We start from the raw sequence: 24,162 nt of genomic DNA, 5'->3' as shown, positions 1-24,162 counted from the left end.
GTATGGATCCAAACTGCTTACTAGAGAATGAAACAACGTCCTTACTCAACTAGTAGCAAGCTATCTGAATTCAGAAGATTTACAGCACATAACTTGGATGGAAGAATCTATCAGGAATTAATTAATCAATTCCCTATTCTGGAATCTGATCTTTTAATCTGATGTACAGTGTATACAGCAGTTTAAAAAAAAATAAAAATCAACAGGTAGATCTGCTTATGAAGAAAAATATATTACCATTATAAGATCATTTTTTGGAGGACATTACTACAGAAGGATGTTTCAGCTGAGGTCTGAAGGCCAGAATACCCATATGTGATAAAACTAGTGGTAAATGAGCAGTTGGAAGCCTTTTGCATTTCATTTAGGGTGAGTCAATTCCCCTGTGTCTTGGAATTTATCCTGGAACATGCTCCAGTAGACTGCAATCCTTCCTCAAACAAGTATTTTTAGCTTAATACCCTATCAAAGCATTACGTTGTTCAAATTGTCTATAAAAGATTCAAAATGGGGAACTACGATAACTTTGCTGAAATCCATGAGAGCTGCCTAACGAATGAAACCTATGAGCCGATTCCTCATGTGCAGTTTCTCCTTTGTAACTCTTCAATGTTTCTACTTGTTGGGCATGAAATGGAGTGAGGTATGGGAATGGGCAAAAGATGTGTAAGAACCTAGAATTAATTACAGGACAGAGGGTGTCTGAATAGACATTTTAACAAGATAAATAATAAAATAATGTAACATGAATTGAGAGGGAAATATCCTGCATTATGTATGCATTTTCGATGCAAGCAAACAGATGCCTTCAATCTGTCTAGGTTAAGTGAAGAAACCGGACCAAGCTCTTGATTTAAGCACCTCTGTTTATATATTTGCTGTGGATATGATGTCTTAACTGCCTTTGGTCTTTTCCAGGATAAAAATGAGTTTGATCAGTCCATGCAATTGACCTGTAGTTTATGTAGCCCCTCTATAAACAGGGCTCAATCTGTTTCTTTTGAGACTTAAGACTGGCTTTGAATAACTGTCTGTTCTCTAGTATTTCTATCAGACATAGTATCTGGCTGAGCTGGATGCTATTCCTTTTGTTGCAAGTAACTCCCAAGAATAGTTTTTTCTGCAGAGTGAATGCCTCTTGGTGTCTTCAGTGATATGAAAATGTGAAAAAAACCCCAAATGGAACAATGCAACTCAGTGATTGTTTCAACTAAACCCTGGTCTATTTTGTTATTTTAGAAAACAGCAGAAAAGAAAAAATTCTTTACGTCTCTCACAAAGTCACGTCTAACAATTACACATGGGAGAGATGAGATGGAACTCTGGACCACTACTTTGTCTGCAGTAGAGAACAAGAGCCTAGCTTACATCTAAAAGGAATGCAATCAATCTCTTTTCTCCTGCAGATCTACTGGCACTGTTTTCGATAACTGCAGAAGAGAAAGTCAAGTCAAATTGTTGGAACCTATGGAGAAAAAAAGACCAAAATCCAGAATTCAAGGGTTCCTCATGCAGAAAATGAAATAATTTCCATATAAAAGTAATTATTTTCATATAGTTATCACTGAGATAGGTTTTTTCAATTTTAAATTATCTAACAGATTTTATTTTTCTGCTTGTTTCCCATGAAAGAAAGCTTCTCAATACAGCATGTTTATGAAATTTTTGTTGAAAATATTGACCACAGATAAAATACACAAGCAAATATTACCCTGCCAAATGCCAATAACGGGCTTAAAAGGTATTCTGTATTAATAAACAGGCACTTTGTTTTACATAACATTTTCAGTGAAGTAAAAATAATACTTTTTTTTTTTTTTTTTTTTTTCTTAGTGTTGCATACTCCTAGGACTCAAATCCCAGCTTCTGTGTGAACAGTACCTACTATAGTGATGAGTCACTTAGATTGTTGTAGTAATCTTATTTGGTGTTTCATCCAAGTAAAAGTATGTTTGTAGGACTAGGCCTTAGCTACAAGCAGTGTAGCAATGCACTGGAAGATATATTCTTGATTAATCATCTAATTACATATTGTTTGAGCTATTACAGGGTCTTGTTTGTAAATTCTAGCTTAGTTTCTTACTAAACAAATGCAGCATATAGCTATGCTCAACAAAAAGTTGCTTATGACTTTCACTAATGAGTTACCCCAGAGTTAAAAGCAGATAAAAGTTTTTCATTTTTAGGGAAAAAAAGAAAAAAGCACCAATGTGCTAAATAAGAGACAGCATGGTTAGGTAGTAGTACAGTATTTTTTAGGTCTTATTCCTCTGCAGCTAGGTACTGTCAATATGGGAAAGCCATAGAAACACAGTGGCAGCAACACTTATTTTATATTCCTATTCTTTACAAACATGCAGTGGTGACACTTTGTCATGGAAATGCTCAGAAAGTGTGACTGTATAGAGTCATCTGCTCTAGGATGGCATATGGTGCAGTTTTAATGGAATGCTTAGGTACTCATTTCACTTTACCCCATCTTTGGCACACAGGAATCTGTACAGACATTCTCATATTCCTATGTTGTTCAGATATTCTTAATTGGCACAAATGAATTAAATGTGCATATCTGTAGACACATGGCACATACGTACTATACAACAGAGAAATTTCATGTAAAGAAGGCAATGCCTGTGTTATACAAGCTGCCCGGTTAAGATATGTATTTCACTGGCACTTCACTGCTACAAAAACTATTAAACGATAACAGCACTCAGGCACTGTGCCATCAAATCAGAAATGCATAAAGTGTAGGTGGCTAGATCGTATGCATCTAATGTCATGACACTCAGCTGGGAACACTAAATCATATCTGTCAGTATTTTCCATGCTTAAAATGAAGATTTGCCTTCTGTATTCTATCTTTAAGTTGCATCAAGAAAATACTGTGAGTAAACCAATGTCCAACTCTGATCAAGAGAATTCATAGTTCTCTGAACTGTGAATACAGAAAGTCATTAACAGTCAAATCTTCTATTAGTTGCCATTCAGAAACCAATATAAATTAGTCCTCTTTCAGGGGTCCTGTTAGGTGGATGCAAACTTCTGTATAAAATAACTTAAAATGGATTAAAAATAATGTGTTCTTCTCTTTTTAAAACAAGTCTGTTCAAATTTCAGTAAGTGCAATTGTTGAGAAAAAAAACTGTCCCCTGAATCAAGCAGAAATTAAGCTTAAGTGTACTACTATTAGTTTTGTGATGAATTGAAAGGTGTTTTGTCAAGTGAATCTACAGTGAAAATTCTGGTATAAAACCATGTGAATTATATAAAAACTGTAAGGTGTCATTTGTATGTGCATGTAAATATTTACAAGTAATATCCTATTTCTACTGTACAAAACAACTGTATATACTAAAGAGAAGACTGATTTGCAATTAGAATGCATGCTCTGCTCTTCCAAGCTGCTCCATGAGGAGGACCTCCATATACACAAAGAATCTGTTTTTCCCTAGAGACTCCGCAGAGGAGAAGGGCCCTCCCTACATGGAGTATCTTCTTGTTTCTGTCAAGTAGCACATAGACTGGGTGGGCAAAAAGAAGACCGCTTCCTGTAGCCAGCATGTGCACCCTTCCCATCTACAGTGTGGTCAAACCAGTGCTTGTATCAGCACACTAGGCCTGTAGAAAGAAGCAGCATCTTCCTTAACATTTTGCTTCCCCAGGTTTACTGTCATCTATCTGCACAATATGTGCAACCTTGACCTGCAATGGCAGGTTTCCTGAACAGACTGCTACTGACAGCATCTTTATTTCTGCATGTCATATGGGCTTTGGAGTGCAATGGTAGAATTCAACCTGACTCTATATGGATTCCTCAAGTCAAAGTTAGAACTCCTACTAACATTAAAGGGGCCAGATTTAATCCACAACATGCTTATTTCTCCTACAGAAACATACTAATCTACATGAACATACATTTACAAAGGAATTACACCCTTGCACCTATCTTTTATATTTGATCCCAAGATAGAATTTTCACTTTGTCTTATCTAAGAATTATAACTTCACTCTATAGTAGCTTCTGAAAAATTTAGTTCCTTTTTTGCTGTACGCAAAAGGCATAAGAAAGGAAATAGTTACCTATGATACTAGCAGGTGTGTATTAATTAGAAATCACATAAAGGTACTGAACTATAAGTATCTCCACAGAATTTGAAGTGAAAAACTCAACTGACTTTTAAGCAGAGCAAAGACAACAGACGACTACAGAAAACATATGCATTACTATGCTCCCTGCAACATTACCAGAACCCCCAAAAAACATTCTACACTAGAACCATTATGCTTGCAATACCTAAGGCAACAATCACTTTTTATCCAGCACTACCAGGTCTTAAAAAAAAAAAAAAAATATTGCATTATCTCTAATTTTATGGAAACAGTTTTATGATGTGACTTTAACTAATGAAAATTTCTATAATGAATTCTAAACTCCAGATAGTCACAAGAGATATATAATGTAATTAAAGCTATATGTTATTTTTGTCTTAGTGTATTATATACCTGCAACCAATCTCAGAAGGAAATGTTTACTATGAAAGGCAATAATTATGTGAAATTTTGCCTTGGTTGTAATGTTATAGTGAAATTTATTTGTTCCATATATATTTACATTACTTTTAACTTAATTGTTATGGAGGCTTTATTAGAAGAAATGTAATCTGACCAGAAGCCATTTTCCAAAAATAGCTAGTATCCCACATTCCAATCTTTAGGGAAACCATAGAAAAGTGCAATCACAAAGGCTGCAATGCTTTTAAGCAATATTAGCAGAATCTATTTAGAAGTTTTTAAATTACTGTTTTGAGTTACCATGTTCTACATCTCTTGTTAAGGGTAATTAATCTTCATTCACTGCAAAAGGACTGTTGCACACTCATGAGTGAGCTATACCTGGACCCATGAGAAGCTTATCAAGAAAAAGGTAGTGGTCCAATCACCACTTTTCTAAATATATTTTCTATACAAAATATTTTCAAGGTATAATTCTTAGTTATTTGTACAGTACTCTATGATTTAAACAACAATATTCAGTAAAATAGTAAGTGTGTGAAACTGCAACACCACATGGAATGAGCACTCTGCCATTTTGCTAGTGTAATCAATATTAGGACCAGAAAAATTTTCTAACACGCAAGCAAAAATATTCCATAGTTTCTGAATCTTGACTGTACACTTCATGATTTTGGCTATGATTTGCAGCACACTTGTAAGATACACAAATATCTTATGCACATTTCAGTAGCAGAATGGCACTTGGCTTGCTCTAATAGAAACAACGGAGATGCAACTGACAGTTTTAAGAAAGACAATGTCCTTATTTGCATGCTGAAAATCTGGTTGTGTCCCCCTAATCCAGGCACATCCATTCATTGTGCAATCTGTCGATGGGTAAACAAATAGTGCAGGATTCATCTCAGTGGGATCTGGCCCTTTGGTCTAACCGAAGTCAATTCTAGGTCGATACTGAAGTACCATAGGGTAAGACTAAAAACAAAAGCAAGAGAAAAACAACAACAAGAACAGACAAGAAAACATGAAAAAATAATTCTTAAATACACAGAAAATGCAATTAGAGTTTGCCTTAAAAATAGTCAGAGCTTATTACTAAGACACATTTATATGACAATCAGTTTTATTTATATAATTCTATACATTTCAACAGCTAAATCCATGCCTGTACTTCAAATCTGTATTTAATCTGTCAATTTGTTGTAGTTATTTGTCATTAATATAAAATTCCTGTATCTGTTGTATGTTCCATGATTTATGTTTTACAACATACATACTTGGAGTGCTCAAACAACACCACTTATTTCTGTGTTGCTGTGTTCGAGAAAAAGTAATCTTGACATTTTATATTTTTTAAACCAAAGTCTATTTACAGATTAAATACTTCGTTTGGTTTTTATATAAATGGAGGTTCCATAGCTATACCAGTAGTCAGCACTAGATTAATGGAAGCCAGGCTACTCTGGTATTAAAAAGGAAAAAAAAGAAAAAGAAAAAAAATCAGGTCAAATTGCTGTTAGCTGATTTTCTGAGATGAGGGCTAACTTCTCCCCCAAACCCAAACTCCTCAACTACAGATCTAGTGATACATTTTTATTGGTTCCTACTGGCGAAAAAACCCCCGACAAATCAACTGGATCCCTGAATTGGACAAAACCTGTGGAATGGGAGGGAAGAGTGGGTGAGCTTCCAGAAAGTACTGTGGAATACCTGGGCACTTGTTGCTGGAAGTGCTGTTTTACTAAATGTCTTATTTTTTCAGTTTGTCAGCATTTCATTTAAGTCTGATGTTTTCCTGTTAACTTCATTAGGATACTTGACAGTTTCTACAACATACAACCCAGGAAAATCTTCCTGTCTCAGCAGTTGTATGGGTTTAACTACCTCCCTGCCACACGGCACAGGAACATAGCTAATTAAGTCTTTTTTATTGCAAATTTGGAAATATAAAAAGAATTACTACAGAAGCTATCATTAAAAACAGAAATATTTTACTGCATCATTCAGATGCAATAGAGATGAACTTCAGTGACCAAAAAAGAAATTTAACACTGCAGAGACCTATACAGTTTAATAAACTTTCCATGCCATGGTAGTGAAATGATCACCAGAATTAATGTGATCACACTTGCTGGGGCTTAACAAACTGGGGTGCAGAGAAATCACAACATAAACCCAGAGGTATTCAACAGTAGCAGGAGCATTTAGGAGAGAAGACAGGGAGCACCACCTGTAGTCTGCATGTGCAATTAACAAACATGTATTTGTAGAATCTTAAATTACTTGGTCTCTGATTTTCTTCATAGGATATGACTACCATATTATTTAAATGTTATTTCACATGTATTTCACTCTGTCTTTAAGAGTACTCAATTCTAATTGGAAGTGCACACAGGCAGCGACAGAGCAGTCACCTCACTGAAATTGCCATGTAAACCAGCAAGGCTTAGTGTTTTTGCAAAAAAAATGACAAAGCAACTGTACAAATAAAATGCACTATGCTGGAACAACTCTAATTATCAAAGTAGGTGTAACTGCAGTAGGTCACTCCCATCCATAGGTGAAGTCATTAAATTTTAATTTTTTGCTTAAGCACAAATATTATTTCATACTTCCAAAGTAACTTTTAGAAATTAGTTCAAATCAAACTTCTTTATGAGGAAACTGAAATATTGTTTCATATAGGTATGAACCAGACTGATCACCGAAATTTAGAAATCAACTTCAGTTTGCAGGTTCTGGAAGTTTTGGTTTGTTACATTCTAGAGACAAGGCATTATTCCATTTCTGATTTTAAAAGATGTGAAAGGAATACAGTATTAGAAAAATGTAACATTTCTTTATTCCATTAAAAAGAAGATATGAATTGCCATCGAGAGAATAAATTAACAGTCTCTTTTGATTCACACACTTCAGTTTTGGATTCCTTGTCAGTGACTGCCCAATGCTACTGGTTAGAAGGATGAGATAGGCAGAGGTAGATAATCCTTCCAGACTGAAGCAGGTATCAGCCTACAGAGTGATATCTCTCTAACAAAAAGATAAATGGCCTAATATAAAGTAAAAGAAACCCCTAAGCCTTTTGAATGGATTTGATTTATTCATTCAATAAAGCTTTCTCTGAAGGAACAAAAATGTTCAGGCCTTTGCTCATAGAGCTTTAGCACTTCACAGTGAGGAATTATAAAAACTCCACAACTTGGCTTACAATTGAAGTGCTGACAGGACCTTAATTACTGTAGTATGTACAGTTGTGAGTGCCTCTTACCTGATAAAAAGTGCCATCCTGTGAGCAGACTTGCGAAGATGAGCAGTTCTGACACCGAAACTGCGAAGGAGATGATTTTCTGATCAGATAAGAGGCATCCGCAGCTGGACATATACATTTACCATTTAATTTTTTTTTTTTTAAATATAAAGCTTAAATTTAATTTACTTAAAACAGGAAAGACTTCTCTAATGAATAAATGGATATCTTCCCTTTACTACTCTACCTCTTGTAAGGTCCACAGGTGTGCCAGTAAAAGCTCATGGTGAATACTACCAAAGATGCAGATAATGGATTTATTTGATCTTCATCCAAAAAAAAGAGATTGTTAATTAATTACCATCAAAACTTCTGTTTTGTAACAAGACTCAACACAGCTAAGGAAAACAAAATCATAGAAGCCTAGATGTTACTGAATTTATTACCAACACAACACAATTTTTATAGGTTTTAGTTTGGCATCTCTGACTTCAGGGGAGTAATTTAAAACTACATAAAGGAAAAAATTAATACATACCTGACTATACTATGTGTATATAAAAACAACTTACAAATTTAATCAAGAGTTGTCAACTCTTATATTCACTTCATGTTAAAAACTATAGTTCTCAGATTTTTGAAAAAAATTAATTAGTACAAATAATGTCCTTTTTGTCAAGATATTAGTTACTGTTGCTTCCAAACCAATGCAACTGCCAAAAGTCCATTTGTAGGCATGGGCTGCAGGATTAAATGTCATGAAAGAATTCCATTATCATTAAAGCTGTTGCCTCAATACTTCCTAATAGTACAGCCAGTGCTAACAAAAATATAAGATGGCAAGCCAAACACCCACTGGTTTCAAGACTGCATTGGAAAAATACTACTTAAAGCTCCCTAATTTGTGGAATATTGGGATTTCAGCAATCATCCAATTTCAGTGCAATACTTTCAAATGTAATTAATACTTGCCTATATACATTAACTCCTCTAATTCCTATCAAAATCTATCCTACCCCCTCCCCATTCAGATTAAGGTAAAACTTTAAGAAATTTGTGAACTGTTAACTCCACAGTGTGCTTAATCACATCTTCTCTGTTCATGCCCCAATGCTTTTTTATTCTGAGTACTAGGAAGCTAAAAAAAAAAGTAAGGAATTTTCTACAGATTAGTCCATTAACATATGTTAAGTGCTTAACCTTAGCTGCATATCAATATAGCCTCCACTGTAATGACAGACAACAAATCTGCATATGCTACAAAGCAAAAGAGTGAAGAACATGCAACAACCACACACGAATGTATAAAAGAAAGAGAAAAAAATGGGATATGACTTCTAACAAAAAAATTAAATATACAAAGCAATACAAGGGCTACTGAATCAAACTGAATATCAGACCTGAAAGAAATGTCTTTTAATAAGTTAAATATTGCAATTCTAAAATATACACATGCGGCAAGGAAAACCCATTTAGCTGTGTTATCTGGATGTTAGTGTTATACAGCATATCTAAAAAAATGGCTGTAGTATTAAGAGAAACAGTGATAAAACAATTAGATCTTGCCAGTATTTTTTGAGTGTCACTTTCAGTTTACTGACTGAATAAAACAGATTCTTAATAAAGAACTGCTGGATGCAGATTTCCCAACTATTCTAACTCAACTTAAAAAGAACAAGTGCTTGGATTTTCAGATATTTGACTTAAAACTCAGAGCAGAACTGGCATGTAAACTTTGGATACCTGCTATTTTTAAGTTTCAGAATCTACACAATATACATGCTGCAGGGTTTCACTCATAGGGTTTAATATAAGAAATCCAGAAAAAATGCAAAATGCATTTTTAAATAAGAGGGTTTTCTTCAAAGGGTCACAGAATATATTTTGGATCAAGCTGTGAAAGCTTGTATACTCTATAATAAATATACCAAAACATCATTTATTAATAATGTAACAGCATTTACGTTTTCGCCTCTTAGTCTCCATCTTGTCATATAGATGAATTCCATAGTATGATCCTTCCCCATGATTTCTCCATTGCATAGTACATCCAGCTTAAAATACAACAGAACAAACAGTAAGACAAAGAGATGCAAAATGTTAGTGTCTAAATGAACTCCTATGTGAAACTCTGAGAATTAATCCCCCAACTCCTATCATTATACAGTATTTCCATCAAACATATATCAAACCTGGACAAATACAACATGCTGACAACATGTTGTATTGCACAATAGTATTCCACTTTATTTTTTCCCTTTTGTGTTTTCAGTTAAGAAGCAGACAGAAGAAAGTCTGCTAAACTAGGTAGGAAATCACTAGTAGACAAATACTCCCTACATTTACCAATACTACACAGTATCTGTTTGATGAAAAAGTCTTGTGCTGTATTTTGAAGGCCTTCTTGCTATGTCAACTTTCTTTCAAATCCAAAGATACAAACCAGAAGTACTGTAATTTTAATTTTTTTAAATGAATAATATTTTTAAAATACTTCAAAAAATAGCTATAAATTACAAGGAAAATGCACTTCTGAGTATTCGAACATGATTCTTCATTAACTGAAGGCAAAATAAAAGTAATGATCTTACCACGAAAGATGACTGGTTTAAACTGTATTATAGCATCTTACTTCTACCCTCCACTGAAATGTTTAACAATCCTTCCATTACTATAGCCACAATGCTTTTGTGGTTTTTAGAGGAAAAAAAGGTCAAAATTTTGAAATAAGCAAATACTATCTAAGAGAAGCCATTAATGTGCTAGAGACATTTAATTAACAAATCCAAATGACATCAAAATGGCTGGTCAGCACGTCATGATACTGTGACAAACTCCTGCGTGTAGCTCTGCAGTAACCTCTGCACCTACCCTAACTCAGCCCTACTTCTGACCAAAGTCGGGATGCTGCCATTTGTGTTAAATGCAGCCTGCGGTTCATGAAGTCCCATAAGAAAACTGGTTGAAGAAACAGTCTGTGCTGAGGTCAAAATTCCCATATTCCTAGGAAGAGGGGAAACAGAGGCAGGAGTCTCACACTTCCTGGCTCCACCCTGCATCACAACTTCTACCGTGTTAGGAAATCCCCCCATGGAACAGCCTTGGCCGAGATCAAATCACTCATGCGGCAAAGACTCTCTCTCCATCAAACTCTACCTAATTCCAGAGAAGGTGCAAAAAAAGTATCTGCATTTTGAAAGATTCAGATGGTATTGCTCCTCATTTCTTCATAATTACTGTATAGTTTCTTGTATCTAAAGAAAATGAAATTGCAGAGTAATTTGGTGTATGCTTAGTCATGCTCTCCTTTTCTCCAGTAGGTACGAGCCCCAAACTGTATTAAATGACTTTTTTATTAGTCACATGGAAAGAGAAAGCATTTATTTTTTTACATAAAAATATCAAAACCTAATGTGTCTGTTCCTTCAGAGGTGAGCAACAAACTGAAGTTACTGGAATTGTATGAGTTCCTTGATTAGCAACTTTAGCCACTGCAATAAAATGTTTACTTCTCATTTAAGGGCAGAAAAAATAACTTGGAATATTGAAGACTACTTAGTGATTGGGCTAAAAAAATATTCCTCAAGTTCAAATATGATTAAATTTCATTAAAAATGAATACTTTGCAGGGAAATAAAAATACAAGCATCATTCTTTCAAATGTACCTCATAGGAACTTGGAAGTTTTAATTTTAAGCTGAGAAACTTTTTGATAGTTCCCACGGTCACTCGAGTAGAACAGCGGATAAATTTCTTCATTAAACCCTAAAGCAAAAGCAACAAAACAGAAAAGGCACATTAGAAATTTTGGAGCATGTAAGCAATCTTCAGTGCAAGAAAAGCTGCAATTGGTATTTTTTTCAACCAATAATCAATTGAACTTTTGTAGTTCATAATGGCACCACAGGTTCATTTTTGTTCACTTTTTTGTAAAATTTACAAGATGACAAACAAGTTCATTTGACCCATTTCTGGTTCTAATGAAATTTTCAAAAGATATTGAAGGGAAGAAATAAAAAAAAAAAACACCAAAATCCCCAGAAGAACTTAAATAAGTGTCTGACACTGGGGTCAAACAGATGTTCCATTTTTCAGAATGTCTTCAGTCCTTGAGAGAAAAAGGAAGTAAAAACATCCTCGGATAATCTAGGTAAAATACAGGGAAGCTACAAACCTGAGATGTGATCTATTATCACAGATTCTGTGATCCAGAACTGAAGTTTTGATTCAACTGCAAAGCTGGAAACCTGAGACTGCTACATGGTGATGCAGACAGATATTTCTTACTCTATATAGCATAAACAGTGGTAACACATACATATGTTTTCTTGCTGTATCAAAACTTCCTTACTGTGTAAGAACTTCCAAAATTATACATGTAATATAGCACACAGAAAATATAAGTAGTGTTTTACTAGACAAATGTTAATTTAAAAAAAAAAAATTCTCGTCTCTGTAATTTAATAAAACATGATTAAAATCTAATATGATTTCTAAACACTTTCTTCTAGACTTGATACCATTAGGTAATCTTCCCTTCTGGAATAGAAACCAAATATCCCTAATTCTCAAAACAGCAGTTAGCAGGTATTACTCTACACATTTTATGGATGGAAGTGACCTGCCCAAGGCCACAGACAACACATTAGTGTCAGAATCAGGTTTACAGCTCAAAATATCTGGATCCCACTCATTCAGTGCACAACATATCCGAAAAGCAGCTTCATGCTGATGCAGTAAGACATCAGTCCTGAAAGTGTGAGGCAGCTTACCTACAGCTAGCTTTTTAAGTACCTCTGTGGTATGTTGTAATCTGTTCTGTAATGCAGTTATATACCATCAAGGCTGAAGACTACAAAACAATAATCCATTAAAAAAAAAAAAATCCACTGTCATGGATGGATTTCTGTATGGAGTTGCATTTTTTACAAAATTCCAAGATGCACTGAAATTCCTCAAACAAAAGAACTAAATAAGCATGGAAGCGAAGATGGGTCACTACATTAAAATTTATCATTAATGTTTACAAAATGATTTGGATCCTGTAAAATACTATTCTGCCAACAATAACAGCAGTACAGATTATCTTTTCTACTCACTTTGACTACATTATCTCCTGACTGCCCATTGTTGCGTAAACAGTCAAGGCAGATAGCAATTTGTGGGTCACTCCTGTGATAATCTTTATCTTCTTCATTTTCATCACACTCCTCATCTACTTTGGGTTTATCAGCTTTTGGGCTTTCATCTGTAAAATATGAAGATCATATTATTTAAGTACAAAATAATTAAAAGTCACAGTAGCAACAAGCACATACTTAAAGTAATACTTCATTTTCAAGAACATATTTTTTCTTCAAATTAACTTTATACAATGTGAATTCAGTGCATTCTTAAATTGATCAATTTTCAAATCTCTGAAAGCAAAGTTTTACTATTGAATTTAATGTAATATGCAAAGAACAGTTTTCTATGCAACAGAAAATAATTAGGCTGATGGACCACTAATGGGTGTCTGTCTACTTCTGTTTGTGTCCAGTGATTAAAACGCTGCAACTGTGCATGCATCAAGATCACTCAGCCACCTAAACTTACTCTATGGTGTGGCAGTTCACTGCCAAAAAATACTGCTTTTAAATAAACAGTGGAATAATTGATTCCAACACTTGTATAACAAAGTAACATGGGTAATCAATTCATATTTACTGTCTGCTGCAAGAACCCAGTGAAGACAAGTTTCTGAAATGTTATCATGAAGTAAACTAAGGGAAGATAAAACTTAACTTTCATCCTGTTTTGATCTGGTCTAAGAATGGAATTGTAAAAACTCCAGGCATCTCTCTCCAGAAAGGTTTTATAACTAAACAGCCATATACTTATTCCCCTTTAAAATCAAAATAGATCAGAAAAGAGCAATGGTCTCCATAACTTTTTGGCAGAGCACATATATCCTATATAATCATATACAGCACGTTATGTCTCTTCACTGATGCTGTTGCATGTTACACTGACTCCTGGTTTAAAAATCTAACTCTTCCGAAAAGGTACCATCTCCTAGTTTTCAAAGGTTTGGCATAGTTGAACACTCAAATGCTAAGACTTGCAAGTACATCTAGATAAGGCTGCAAAGCATGTAAATAATAACCATAAAACGAACCATAAAATTGAGTATTTTTTTACAGATTTGGAATACAGTATACATCAACTCTATTATATACATTTGGGTTTTTCTGTATCTCTCATTTGTTTTATAAACAAAGGCTACTCTCGGTTGGAATAAAACATTATCACAAGTAATTTGAATAAGCTACTTTTGCATTTCCAGAAAAAGTTTCCGTACAAATTCTGTTGTTTTCCTACATTTACCACAAACTTTTAAAGTCATTTAGATGAGTTAAGATAAGAAGACAGAACAAAAACCTTAACAAATATCAAGCTATGCCTGAGTTTCTAGACACTGTAATTAATTTTGTTCAGTTTACATGTTCAGGATGAGTTTTAATCTACATTTGTTACTTTTCTCTCTTAGAATACTGAAGTATTTTATAATTATAAAAGATTTGTCCACAAGTCCCTACTAGCTACTGACACATCCAGTTGAATGTGTACCATTCATACACTTTGTTCCTATCATCTTGCTATGAACAGAATTTACAGTATCAAACTACAGATTTTTTTTTTCTTTTTGTGAAAGTCCAGGAAGCAAAGTCTTCTAAGCAAGCATGTACCTGCTTGATGTCTACCTGGCTTCTTTGGCAATGCAAACACATCCGCAACTTTCAATGGTTATCATTGCTGAGTAATGGATGAAGATTTAGTTATGCAGTTTGAAAAGTCTTGAAAGGCAAATCAACTACAGAACTATGGAATTCAGCAAATTTCCAATCATTCCAGAAACAGGTACATGCACAAAAAAGTTCTCTTCTTTCAAGGTATTCTGATAGAAATTAAAATGTAAATGGCACCAGACTATTTACTGAAAAATCCTTGTAGATGCTAGAATTAATGGTGTTTGTACAGACAGCCTCCAGAAATCAATGCGATGGTCCATTAGAGGCATGTTATTAATATGACAGAAGTTAAAAATAGAAAAAATTGAAATTTTAATCTCATCAAAATGGACTCAGTGTTCTCCAAGTCAAAAGCATCAAGCCCAGAACAGAAGACAGAAAACAAACCAAAATCCCATTCACCTCCACCCCCTCTTTCCTTAAATTGGCTTTTTTTTTTTTCTTGCAAACCTTGGAAATTGTCTACTTCCTGCGCTTTTCTCAGATATTCAATACAAAACTGATTGCCAGAGAGTGAAACAGTGTAAAGCTGTTTGTCCTCTTCCTTCTCCATTTCAGACTGGAGAGGGCCAATAAAGATACCATATCACAGTATGTCTCCTATCATCATCCATCAATTCTCTCTAGTAACCACTCTCCTAGTGAAGTCAGCAGTACCTTAGATATGCTTTGCTGTTTGGGCTTTTTTTCTTTTGATATGTAAAACTTGTAAATCCTGAGGTACTTTTACAGATCTTAGATGCTAAGGTTGGGAACTGTGTTGTGACCTGTGGGACAGGACATAACTGATGTACTCCTTTAAACTAGACTGACTATGTGATTTCAGGGCATGGTATTGACAACGAAAACACTCCCTTCATACCGAAATTATTCTCACCAAATAATTCATTCTTAGGCAAGATTCTAACTGCTTGTTTATGGCTGAAAATAGTTTAAATGTTCATTACTCTTCTCAGTGAGTTGTCACAACTTTCAAATGCTTTGTAGCACCAAATTTCCATAGCCCAAGGATAGTCACCAGCAGAGCTGGATACATCTGTAGCTACTTAAAAGTATATTTTGAGAGTTAGAGCTCCCCTCTGATTCACAAAACAATCTAATCACTCATTACACTTAGTAACTGATCTCCATTAGGTTTACCATTACATTATGGGAAGACGGTAAGAACCAGAAGAAGAAATTGGTTAAAGGTAAGTGACATTCTACAAATTTGCAAATTATATGTTATTTTTTACTATGTATATAGCAGAAAATAATTTTCTGAAGTCAATACATGTCTATATTTCATTAAAATATTAAGTATTTTTAAAACTGCATAGGTATACACTGCACAGTATGTTGTAGTAAACGAATATAATTTCATCTAAACTGTCCTGCAGTTTTTCATTTATTATGTAACAAAGAACCTTGTCCCTTATAATGGATGTCAAATGCAAATCAACAAAACTAGTGAGAAAGAAAATGTAATGTTATGAAGTTGAAAATAAGATATTCTAAACAATTGACTGCAGAAGAGTAGTGCAAGACATTTACTTGACAGTGATTCTTTCTTAAAAATAGCTATTTCTTTAGCTTAGCAGTGTCTTTCAAAAATTCTTAAAAATGCCCAAATCAAACAGGCTATGGTATCAAAACCTTGATGTCAAATTAAAGGGGCATAAAACCAGTTCGATGTAGTCCTCACTTAGCATCTCAATACTGAGCTCTCAAAGTTCATAGGTCAACTACAAAAAAAAAAGAGGAAAAATAAAAAGCATTTTTGAATCTATATAAATCAATTGTTTAGCATGTGTAGAAAACTGTTTTACTACTTGTCATAATGAATTCTTGACAACCTCCTACTTAACAGCTGGTCAAATTCTGTAACAGAAAATAATCTGTAAAAACCTCAAGTAGTTCTACATCTTGCTGTATTAAGAAAATTAAGAATTCAAGTGGAAAATTGCATGAGTATTGGAAGTGAGAGCTTAGGGAAATGGAAAAAAAAGTAATGGTAAAACAGTTAGTGTTTATAAAACAACTGGTTAATAGATAAGCAGCAGTACATGAAGTCCCAGACTACATTTATATAGATTTGTTCCGAGTTTCTGTAGTATCTTTTAATTCAGTAAAAACAATGTAAATAGATAAGTGTTTGGAGAAACAGGGCTTAATGAGTAATGTTAGTTAACATACAGATGAGGGAAAAAAAAAAATCACCTTGTCCATTTTCTTGAGGTTTGTTTTTCTTCCAAAATTCAATCTCTCGCTGTAGTTCCTCTAGTTAACATCAAAGAACAGTAATGTGAATTTTAAATCAATACTACAGGTATATTATTAGAAATAGCCATATTTCCCCCATCAACCCAAAGAGGTACCCAAAACCAAATGAGAAACTTACGTTCTCGAAGTCCAGGCACCAGCTTAAATATTATTTCCTCTAAGGTGTTATCCAGCCTTTCAAAGGGAAAAATACATTTAACATTAAGTAGAAACTAGCATTTTAAGTATTTTTAGCCTTTAAGTGACAAAAACTTATGAGTAATAAAATGAATTGAATATGTCTGGTAAATAATACACCCTGCAAAAACCCATTGATTTTAGCTTTACAGACAACATGCATTAAAACATCTCAACCACCTCTTGAATGGATTTCTTTTAGAAATAACCAAGGAATTTATTTTTGAATGTATAAAGACAAAAATAAAGCAAAAGTGAAAAAAAGTTATTTTCTAAAATTGTCACTGTTTTAATTTCTGTTACATTCAAACAATTGTGTTACTAAAAGGAATAAACTGTAAAAGTAGTATCCAATTTTAAGGTCCAGTACTAAGCATGAAAATTATAAACTCTATTACCACATTAAGTGTTCAAGTGCTTTGGTAATAAGGTTGTTATGAAAAACTGAACAGACTATTCCCTGCTCATTACAACACAGACAAACAAGTCTTGGCAGGATACAGAAGACCACAGAGCATCCATGCTGCTCTGGATAGACAGTTCCCAGTACCCAACACAGTTCATTTAAAATATTTAAATCTGCCATGAGTTTGTCTACCAGATGACCGTACATGGTACAGGCATGTCCTCTGATACTCTGATATTAGTGCCAGGAATAGCTATTACCGTCCCATCCTGAGGATACAATGCATTTACCTTTGTTGCTAAAATATTTTTCTTCCCTTTTCTCTGAATTTTACCTACTCTCATATCCATTTAATTTAGCATCCACTTTCTAGTTCCATTTCCTCTCCCTGTCACACTTATTCTGCAGTTTCCTCTGTCTCTCAGTTTCCTTTTCCTTTATCTCCTTTGCTCTCTAAATCTTCTGTTGTGAAGAGTAACTGTCACTGTCCACAGCCTAATAAAAAACCATGACAAAACAAAGTACTAAGTAATACAGCCAGAGAAATTAAGTACCTTGAGATGCAGTACAATAATTGCATTTGGAATATTTTTAATTGCCTTATTTTTTCATCTTGATATGCATCTCTATACTTACATATATACACATATATGTGTATATATGTTATTAAAAATACACTATAGGCCTGTTATAAAACATATGACTGTTCTCTTTTGGTCACTAGCAGCAGCAAAGTAGGGAGGTGACAATGATTTTATTGAGGAATGCCTAAAAGCCATTTTAATAGGTAATTACTTTCTTATCATAAATACATGAGCATTCCAGGTTATTTTCTTTACATAATTTGTAATTGAAAGTTTACAATTAGACTTATTACCCAATCATCTTGTTCTGAGACTAGTTCCCTGTGTTATCTGTCAGTTCATGGAAATGGTCATACCATAAGAATACTCATGTTTAAGCTACAAGCATGATCCAACGATCTATTTTTTTAATTGCTTCTTCTTATAAGGAAAAAAAAAAAATCTTCAAGTGAAACAGACCTCCCCTAAAACAATGAAGCATAGAGAGTACTTTCTCACAGATAAGAAGGAAACCAAAATCATGGGATGTCTGAGCACTTAGCTTCTCATAGATGACAATCTAGGTCTACCTTTCCAAATGGTATATTATCTCTTCTAGCCTCTCCTACCAATATCTAATGTAAACAGATGGTACTGCTTTCTATGAAGTTCCCACAGCAGAGCACTGTGAACTTGAGAACCTGTCTTGGAAATGGAATTCACTTCACACTGTAAGAAAGCTCCAATCTTCATAACTTATTAAGAGAAAAGAAATAAAGACTTCAAAAGAGAATATTACCACCTTAATTCAAAATCCCATTAACCATTTCTCAGGATGGTATAATACATGCTGGGTTTTCTACAGTTATTTTTCAAAATTCCCATTTAGCACTTTCATCTTCAACAGCCCCAAACAAAAGTCACTGGTAATGCTAACATAGCAAGAAAACAAGTATACTTAGCAAATTTACAATGCTAGCAGCAAGAACTGGCTTCATACTCTTGTAAATGAATTTATTTTCTTTAAAAAATCTAAACAAAAAGAGCTATTACATCCTTAAGAAATGTAAATACTAATCAGTACTTTAAAACATGCAGAAAAAGTAACACTTATCTGATATTTAAGAACAGACAAACTAAACCTAAACTATAGGGGAAAAAGAAGGAATTATAAAAATATTATTTCAGATGCATCTCATAGTGCTCCTATTATCCATGCCAATGAGCCCTCTAACAAAGATCTGTATTTCTGTGATTCGCATCAAACCCATTCCAAAATGAAACTACTTGACGTAACTCCAAAGTTGGTCTCAGTCATTTAATATGATACTTTCTGTTCATGCTGAAACAAGAACATTAATATTTTAGACATGCCTCTTTCTAGCCCACATCTTCCATCCTCCAAACCAGAATGTACACAGAAAGAAGAACCAAGCTTCATCTAGCCTCTTTTTTCGACTCTTCTATAATACTGAGTTACAAGATCAAAGCTACTCTCTGATAATTGCTAATTATCTGAAGTGAAGCAAATTAAGACTATCACTTAGGAAAACTTGCATCCAAAGCAGCATGCTACTAAGGAAAAAAGAAGCCTGCCTTCATGGTATAACCAATGCAGTCTCTACCCAATACTGATAATGCGGAATTCTGCTAAATCAGGAAAGGGAATTCTAAAATTTAACACTCTTCCTAGATTTTTCTATTCTTCTAGCTTCCTAGAGCTCAATTTTGAATTTCAGACTTAGGCTTATAGTTTCAACAGACCCTAAATGCTGCCAATTAAAATATACCTCTAAAAAACTCAGTTATTAAGTTGTTCAGAACTGAGTTTATAAAGTAGTTTATAAAGTTTATCTCAAAGATCTCAGTTAAAATTACTATCTAGAGTGTTCAAGGCCATTTCTCAGAAAATGACTGCATTCTTGAGCAATGATGGGACTGGTCTCTACAGTCCGAGTATAAGACGTGTATTCGGTTATGCAGGCAACATCCAAAAAAGATAATTCCACTACACTGCTAGTGTGCTCTTCTGATTATTAGTTTAGCAAATGTTTAAACTATTTCATAAAATGTAACCAGCAAACTATGTGCTCTTCTGATTATTAGTTTAGCAAATGTTTAAAACTCTTTCATAAAACTCAACCAGCAAACTACTAGCTATATGCAGCTTATTGGCAAATAAACCCTATGACTCTAAAAGGAGTTTCAGGGAATAATTGCAGAGAAAATAGCTCTTTCCACATTTCTGGATTATGGTCTCAACTTTTCTCACTCTTCTATAATTTTCCGCTTAATAAAAGAAAGATTTCTGAAATGCTTTTGTTTTCAGCTTATTAGTAGCCTTATGCACTCTGTATAGCATCTTCTAGTATGGTTGACAGCACCTCAGACACTGACAGATCAGAAAAATACTTATGATAAAACATCTACATAAACTCTTTCAGACCTACCATTCCAAAAAACATTCAGATGATAAAGACTTAAGATAATAACACCCTTTACAGTTGCTGAATTCAATCTCTCTCACCTTATATATCTCTTGGTATAGAAGTGAAGCGTGGGAGTTGCTATGCACACACATATCAGGTCAAAAATCAAAGCAAAATATGACAAGTTGTAGCAAACAGAATGATATTAGAAAATAATACCAATCCCAGTAAACTGGAGATGTAAATATTTATTTTAATGTTGATGTAACAGTATTTCTCCCTAAGTTCACAACAGTATTACAAACTAACAATACTGGGGGGAACTGGGAGTGCAGGGAGTGTTGGGAGTGAGAGCAGGGAGTGGCTTCATCATTTTAGGAAAACGTGAAGTTCTTTCCCTTATGATGACATTTCTTGATTTCTCTGTACTACACTTGTAGGATGGCTATCACCTTTAGATCAACATGACATCACTAACAGAGAATCCAGAATTTCAAGAAAAATAATTGTTTAAAAAAGATGTTATTGTGATAGAAAAAATGCAAACTCTCAAGAAAGGATATTTTTAGTGTCAAAACTTTCTTTCATTACTGTCTTTAAATTGAAATCTGCTGTCAGATTAATGAAGATTGGTAAATCTATGCCCTGGAAAACATTCAGTTATTTGCACGATTCATTTTCTACATTGCTCTAAGAAAAAAAAAAAGTTGCATGCAGTTTGGAACACCCTAAACCATTTGAAAAAAAGAAACTCTAGAATTTACTTTTTCTTCTTTACATAAAATTATCTGATCCATTTATTTGTTTAATAGATGTATTAAAATATTTAATTTGCACAATATACTCAGTCTTTCTGTGTCTTTCCCTTATCTTTCCTCCTTTTAATATATCTGAAAAAACTCAATTTGCAATTTACTGGGAGATGAGAAACTGACAGAATCTGTGGCCAAAAGCAGTTGATATATGTATTATACAAATAAGCAAAAAAATTAATTCCCTTTCAGGATAAAGATATTAAGATTAATTTAGTTTTAATTTTTTGTTCTTCCACTTCAGCAAATGTTGTACAATGTCAACTTACCTTAACATTTCTAGTGGATTGGTCTCATGCACTTGGTTGCCACACCTGGGGCAGTCATTGCTGTCTTCAAAGTGTTGAACAATACAAGTCTTACAAACTGAAGGGGAAAAAAAAAAAAAAAAAAGGAAAAAACCCCTTAGACTAAGATCTAAATAATATTGCTTGATCATGACCTAATGATACCAGCTAACAACTTCATGCGTCAAAGATAAAACAGTAGTATTTTAAAGCAAGTATTACAATGTATCTTATCCACTTCTTGTTCCTCAAAGCCATAGCTAGAAGGGTAGCTTGGCAGAAGCTCTGCCAAGACACTGAGTTCAGCAGCCCAGGTTAGAAAAGTGCTGCTTGGAAGTATGCAATATTTTTACTACTTAGAATTCTCCCAGCATCATAAAATGCAAAACCCGTATCACGTAGCACCTGGTTCTGAGAAAGTGCATGCTGGGGAGCTCTAGCCCAGCGGAGCCAATCATCACCTCAGACAATTTGAAAATGACTTATGCACATTATTTTCTGTCCAACAGTGTTGCTGGCAACTGAAAATACTGTTGTAAATACTTATTGTAAGAGAAAAGTTCACATAAATTGTACACAGGTTCAAAGTGGCTGTTTCCCTTTTGACATAGCGCCTTCAAAATCAGAGACAGAACTTACAGCAAAAATCTAATGCTTGAATCTTATAATGAAAAATCAGGATCATGACCATGGCAAGTATAAACAAATCCAAGCCACCAACAATGTAAATTTAAAATCCAATAAACTGAAAGCAAACTAAACAAGGTACTACATTACTGTTGCTTCCAAATGACTAATGGCAGACTGTAGATTTTACTGCCATTAATAAGAAAATGGAAGCCAAGCTGATGAGAACAAATATGTCTGCTATTATTACTGTGTTACAACATTCTGGATGGAGATAAACTCTACCCTCTGTTTATTATTACTTCACCTAAACTGAAATGAGAACTGCAAATTCATCAGTAAATGGACTGAAAAAAATAAAGGGACTGCTGCAATTGCAATATGCTTTCTGCTGAAACACCTAAAGAACTAAGAATATCTCTAAGCAAGCTGGTAAATCCTGATTATGTGACAATCTTAAAGGAACCTTTAAATTCCTTTAACAAATGTCATCTAACAAGCAAAACCTGCATTTATATTTGCCTTACTATGCTCAGAAGAGTTACTACAAATCAGCTGATGCTGATAATAAACCTCCTTGTAGCGATTTTTACAGCTGCTCTAGAACACTAACTTAAGGACATTAACTTCATAGCTATGGCTGAAATCACAGTAAACCTTCCCCTTTGAGTCTGATGGACAGACTTCAGAGCTCTCTGGTTGGCTCTTGATGCTCTCCCCAAGCTAAATGGCTCTAGCAGTGCTGGGCACAAGGCAGATTTCCAATGACCTGGTAAAATGAGCTCAGGAAGCCGTCAAGTCCTGCCAAACAAGCCCAGTCAGTGGGGTGCAGTGCTGTCCTCTGCACACAGGGACTCCAAACCAGCCGAGAACACTGATGCTATGAGAGCACTGTTCAGCCTTCAGGACACGAGTTAATTTTTTCTTAACCTCAAGTTGTGAGGTATTTAGCACTGGCATACAGATGCAAGAACCCATAATCACAGAACTATTCTTATATCACAGATCTTTTATAATTTGTTAAATTACTAGACTTAACTGATTTTCACACATGCATTCCCCAGCAATTCCACAGGGTAAGAAGTCTAGTACAGAGCAGCAAATGTGATATTCCATACCTAAAATGTTTCTTCACTTTTCTATATACTTTTTATAATAATAACTAAACCCAAACATTTTACTACTATAGATACAGAATACAAAGAATTTCATCACCCACATAGAAGCCCTCATGCCAGTCCAACAGAGCATTTAAGAACATGCTTAAATTATGAGTCCAAATAACTTTTAAAATTAAGATTTCTATGATCTCTCCTCATTAATATGACTGAGAACCTCCTCTAGAACTGAAAATAACACAAGTTATCCTTGAAATTGAAAACATGTGAAGATTCTCAGCTCAAATGCTGCAGCTATGTGATAATCCATTAAAGGGCAACCTGGGAGGAAGAGTTGTAAGGACACCTATGCAAATACTGAGGTCAGTGGAAGAAAGGAGGAGGAGGAGGAGGAGGAGGGGAGGTTGCAATGGAGCAGAGATTCCCCTGCAGCCTGTGGTAAGATCCCCCTGCAGCCCAGGGAGGATCTCACACTGGAGCAGGTGGTTGCACCCAAAGACAGCTGGGATCTGTGGGAAGAAGCCCCCGCTGTTGTAGTTCAGCGCTGGGAGGACTGTAGCCTGCAGCAGTGACCTACACTGGTGCAGCTCAAGAAGGGCTGTGGCCCATGGGAAGGACTCATGTTGGAGAAAGTTCGTGAAGGACTCTCTCCTGTGAGGAGGACCCTATGCTGGAGCAGGGGAAGAGTATGAGGAGTCTTCCTCCTAAGAACTGCACACACCCCCATTCCTTGATCCCTCCACTGCTGTGGGGAAGGTAGAGAAATGGGGAGCAAAGCTGAGGCCAGGAAGAAGGGAAGGGTGGGTAGAAGGTGTTTTTAAAATGTGGTAATGCTTCTCACTGTCCTACTCTGTTAAGTGCTGTTGCTGTTAGTGTTTGAATTAAACTCATGTTCTTTTTCTTCCCCTAATGACTCTGTCTTTAGCCC

The 24,162-nt window shown here is 34.7% G+C and overlaps 1 protein-coding gene across 1 annotated transcript; it reads right to left on the bottom strand.

Moving 5' to 3' along the window:
• Nucleotides 1-4,360: 4,360 nt before the first annotated feature.
• On the bottom strand, nt 4,361-21,670 carry PCGF5 (polycomb group ring finger 5). Its single transcript, XM_026851485.1, has 9 exons — nt 21,655-21,670; nt 21,472-21,568; nt 16,934-16,989; nt 16,753-16,812; nt 12,862-13,010; nt 11,429-11,527; nt 9,727-9,816; nt 7,784-7,843; nt 4,361-5,490 (listed from the first exon to the last, which is right to left on the bottom strand). The coding sequence occupies exons 1-9, from the start codon at nt 21,668-21,670 to the stop codon at nt 5,443-5,445; spliced, it is 675 nt and encodes a 224-aa protein (XP_026707286.1). The 3' UTR covers nt 4,361-5,442.
• Nucleotides 21,671-24,162: the final 2,492 nt, after the last annotated feature.

Source organism: Athene cunicularia (genome assembly GCF_003259725.1).
Source record: "Athene cunicularia isolate RWA chromosome 6 unlocalized genomic scaffold, athCun1 chr6_part1, whole genome shotgun sequence".
Classification (NCBI taxonomy): Eukaryota; Metazoa; Chordata; class Aves; order Strigiformes; family Strigidae; genus Athene; species Athene cunicularia.
Note: the sequence above shows the minus strand (reverse complement) of the source record. Positions and strands in the feature narration are given on the sequence as shown.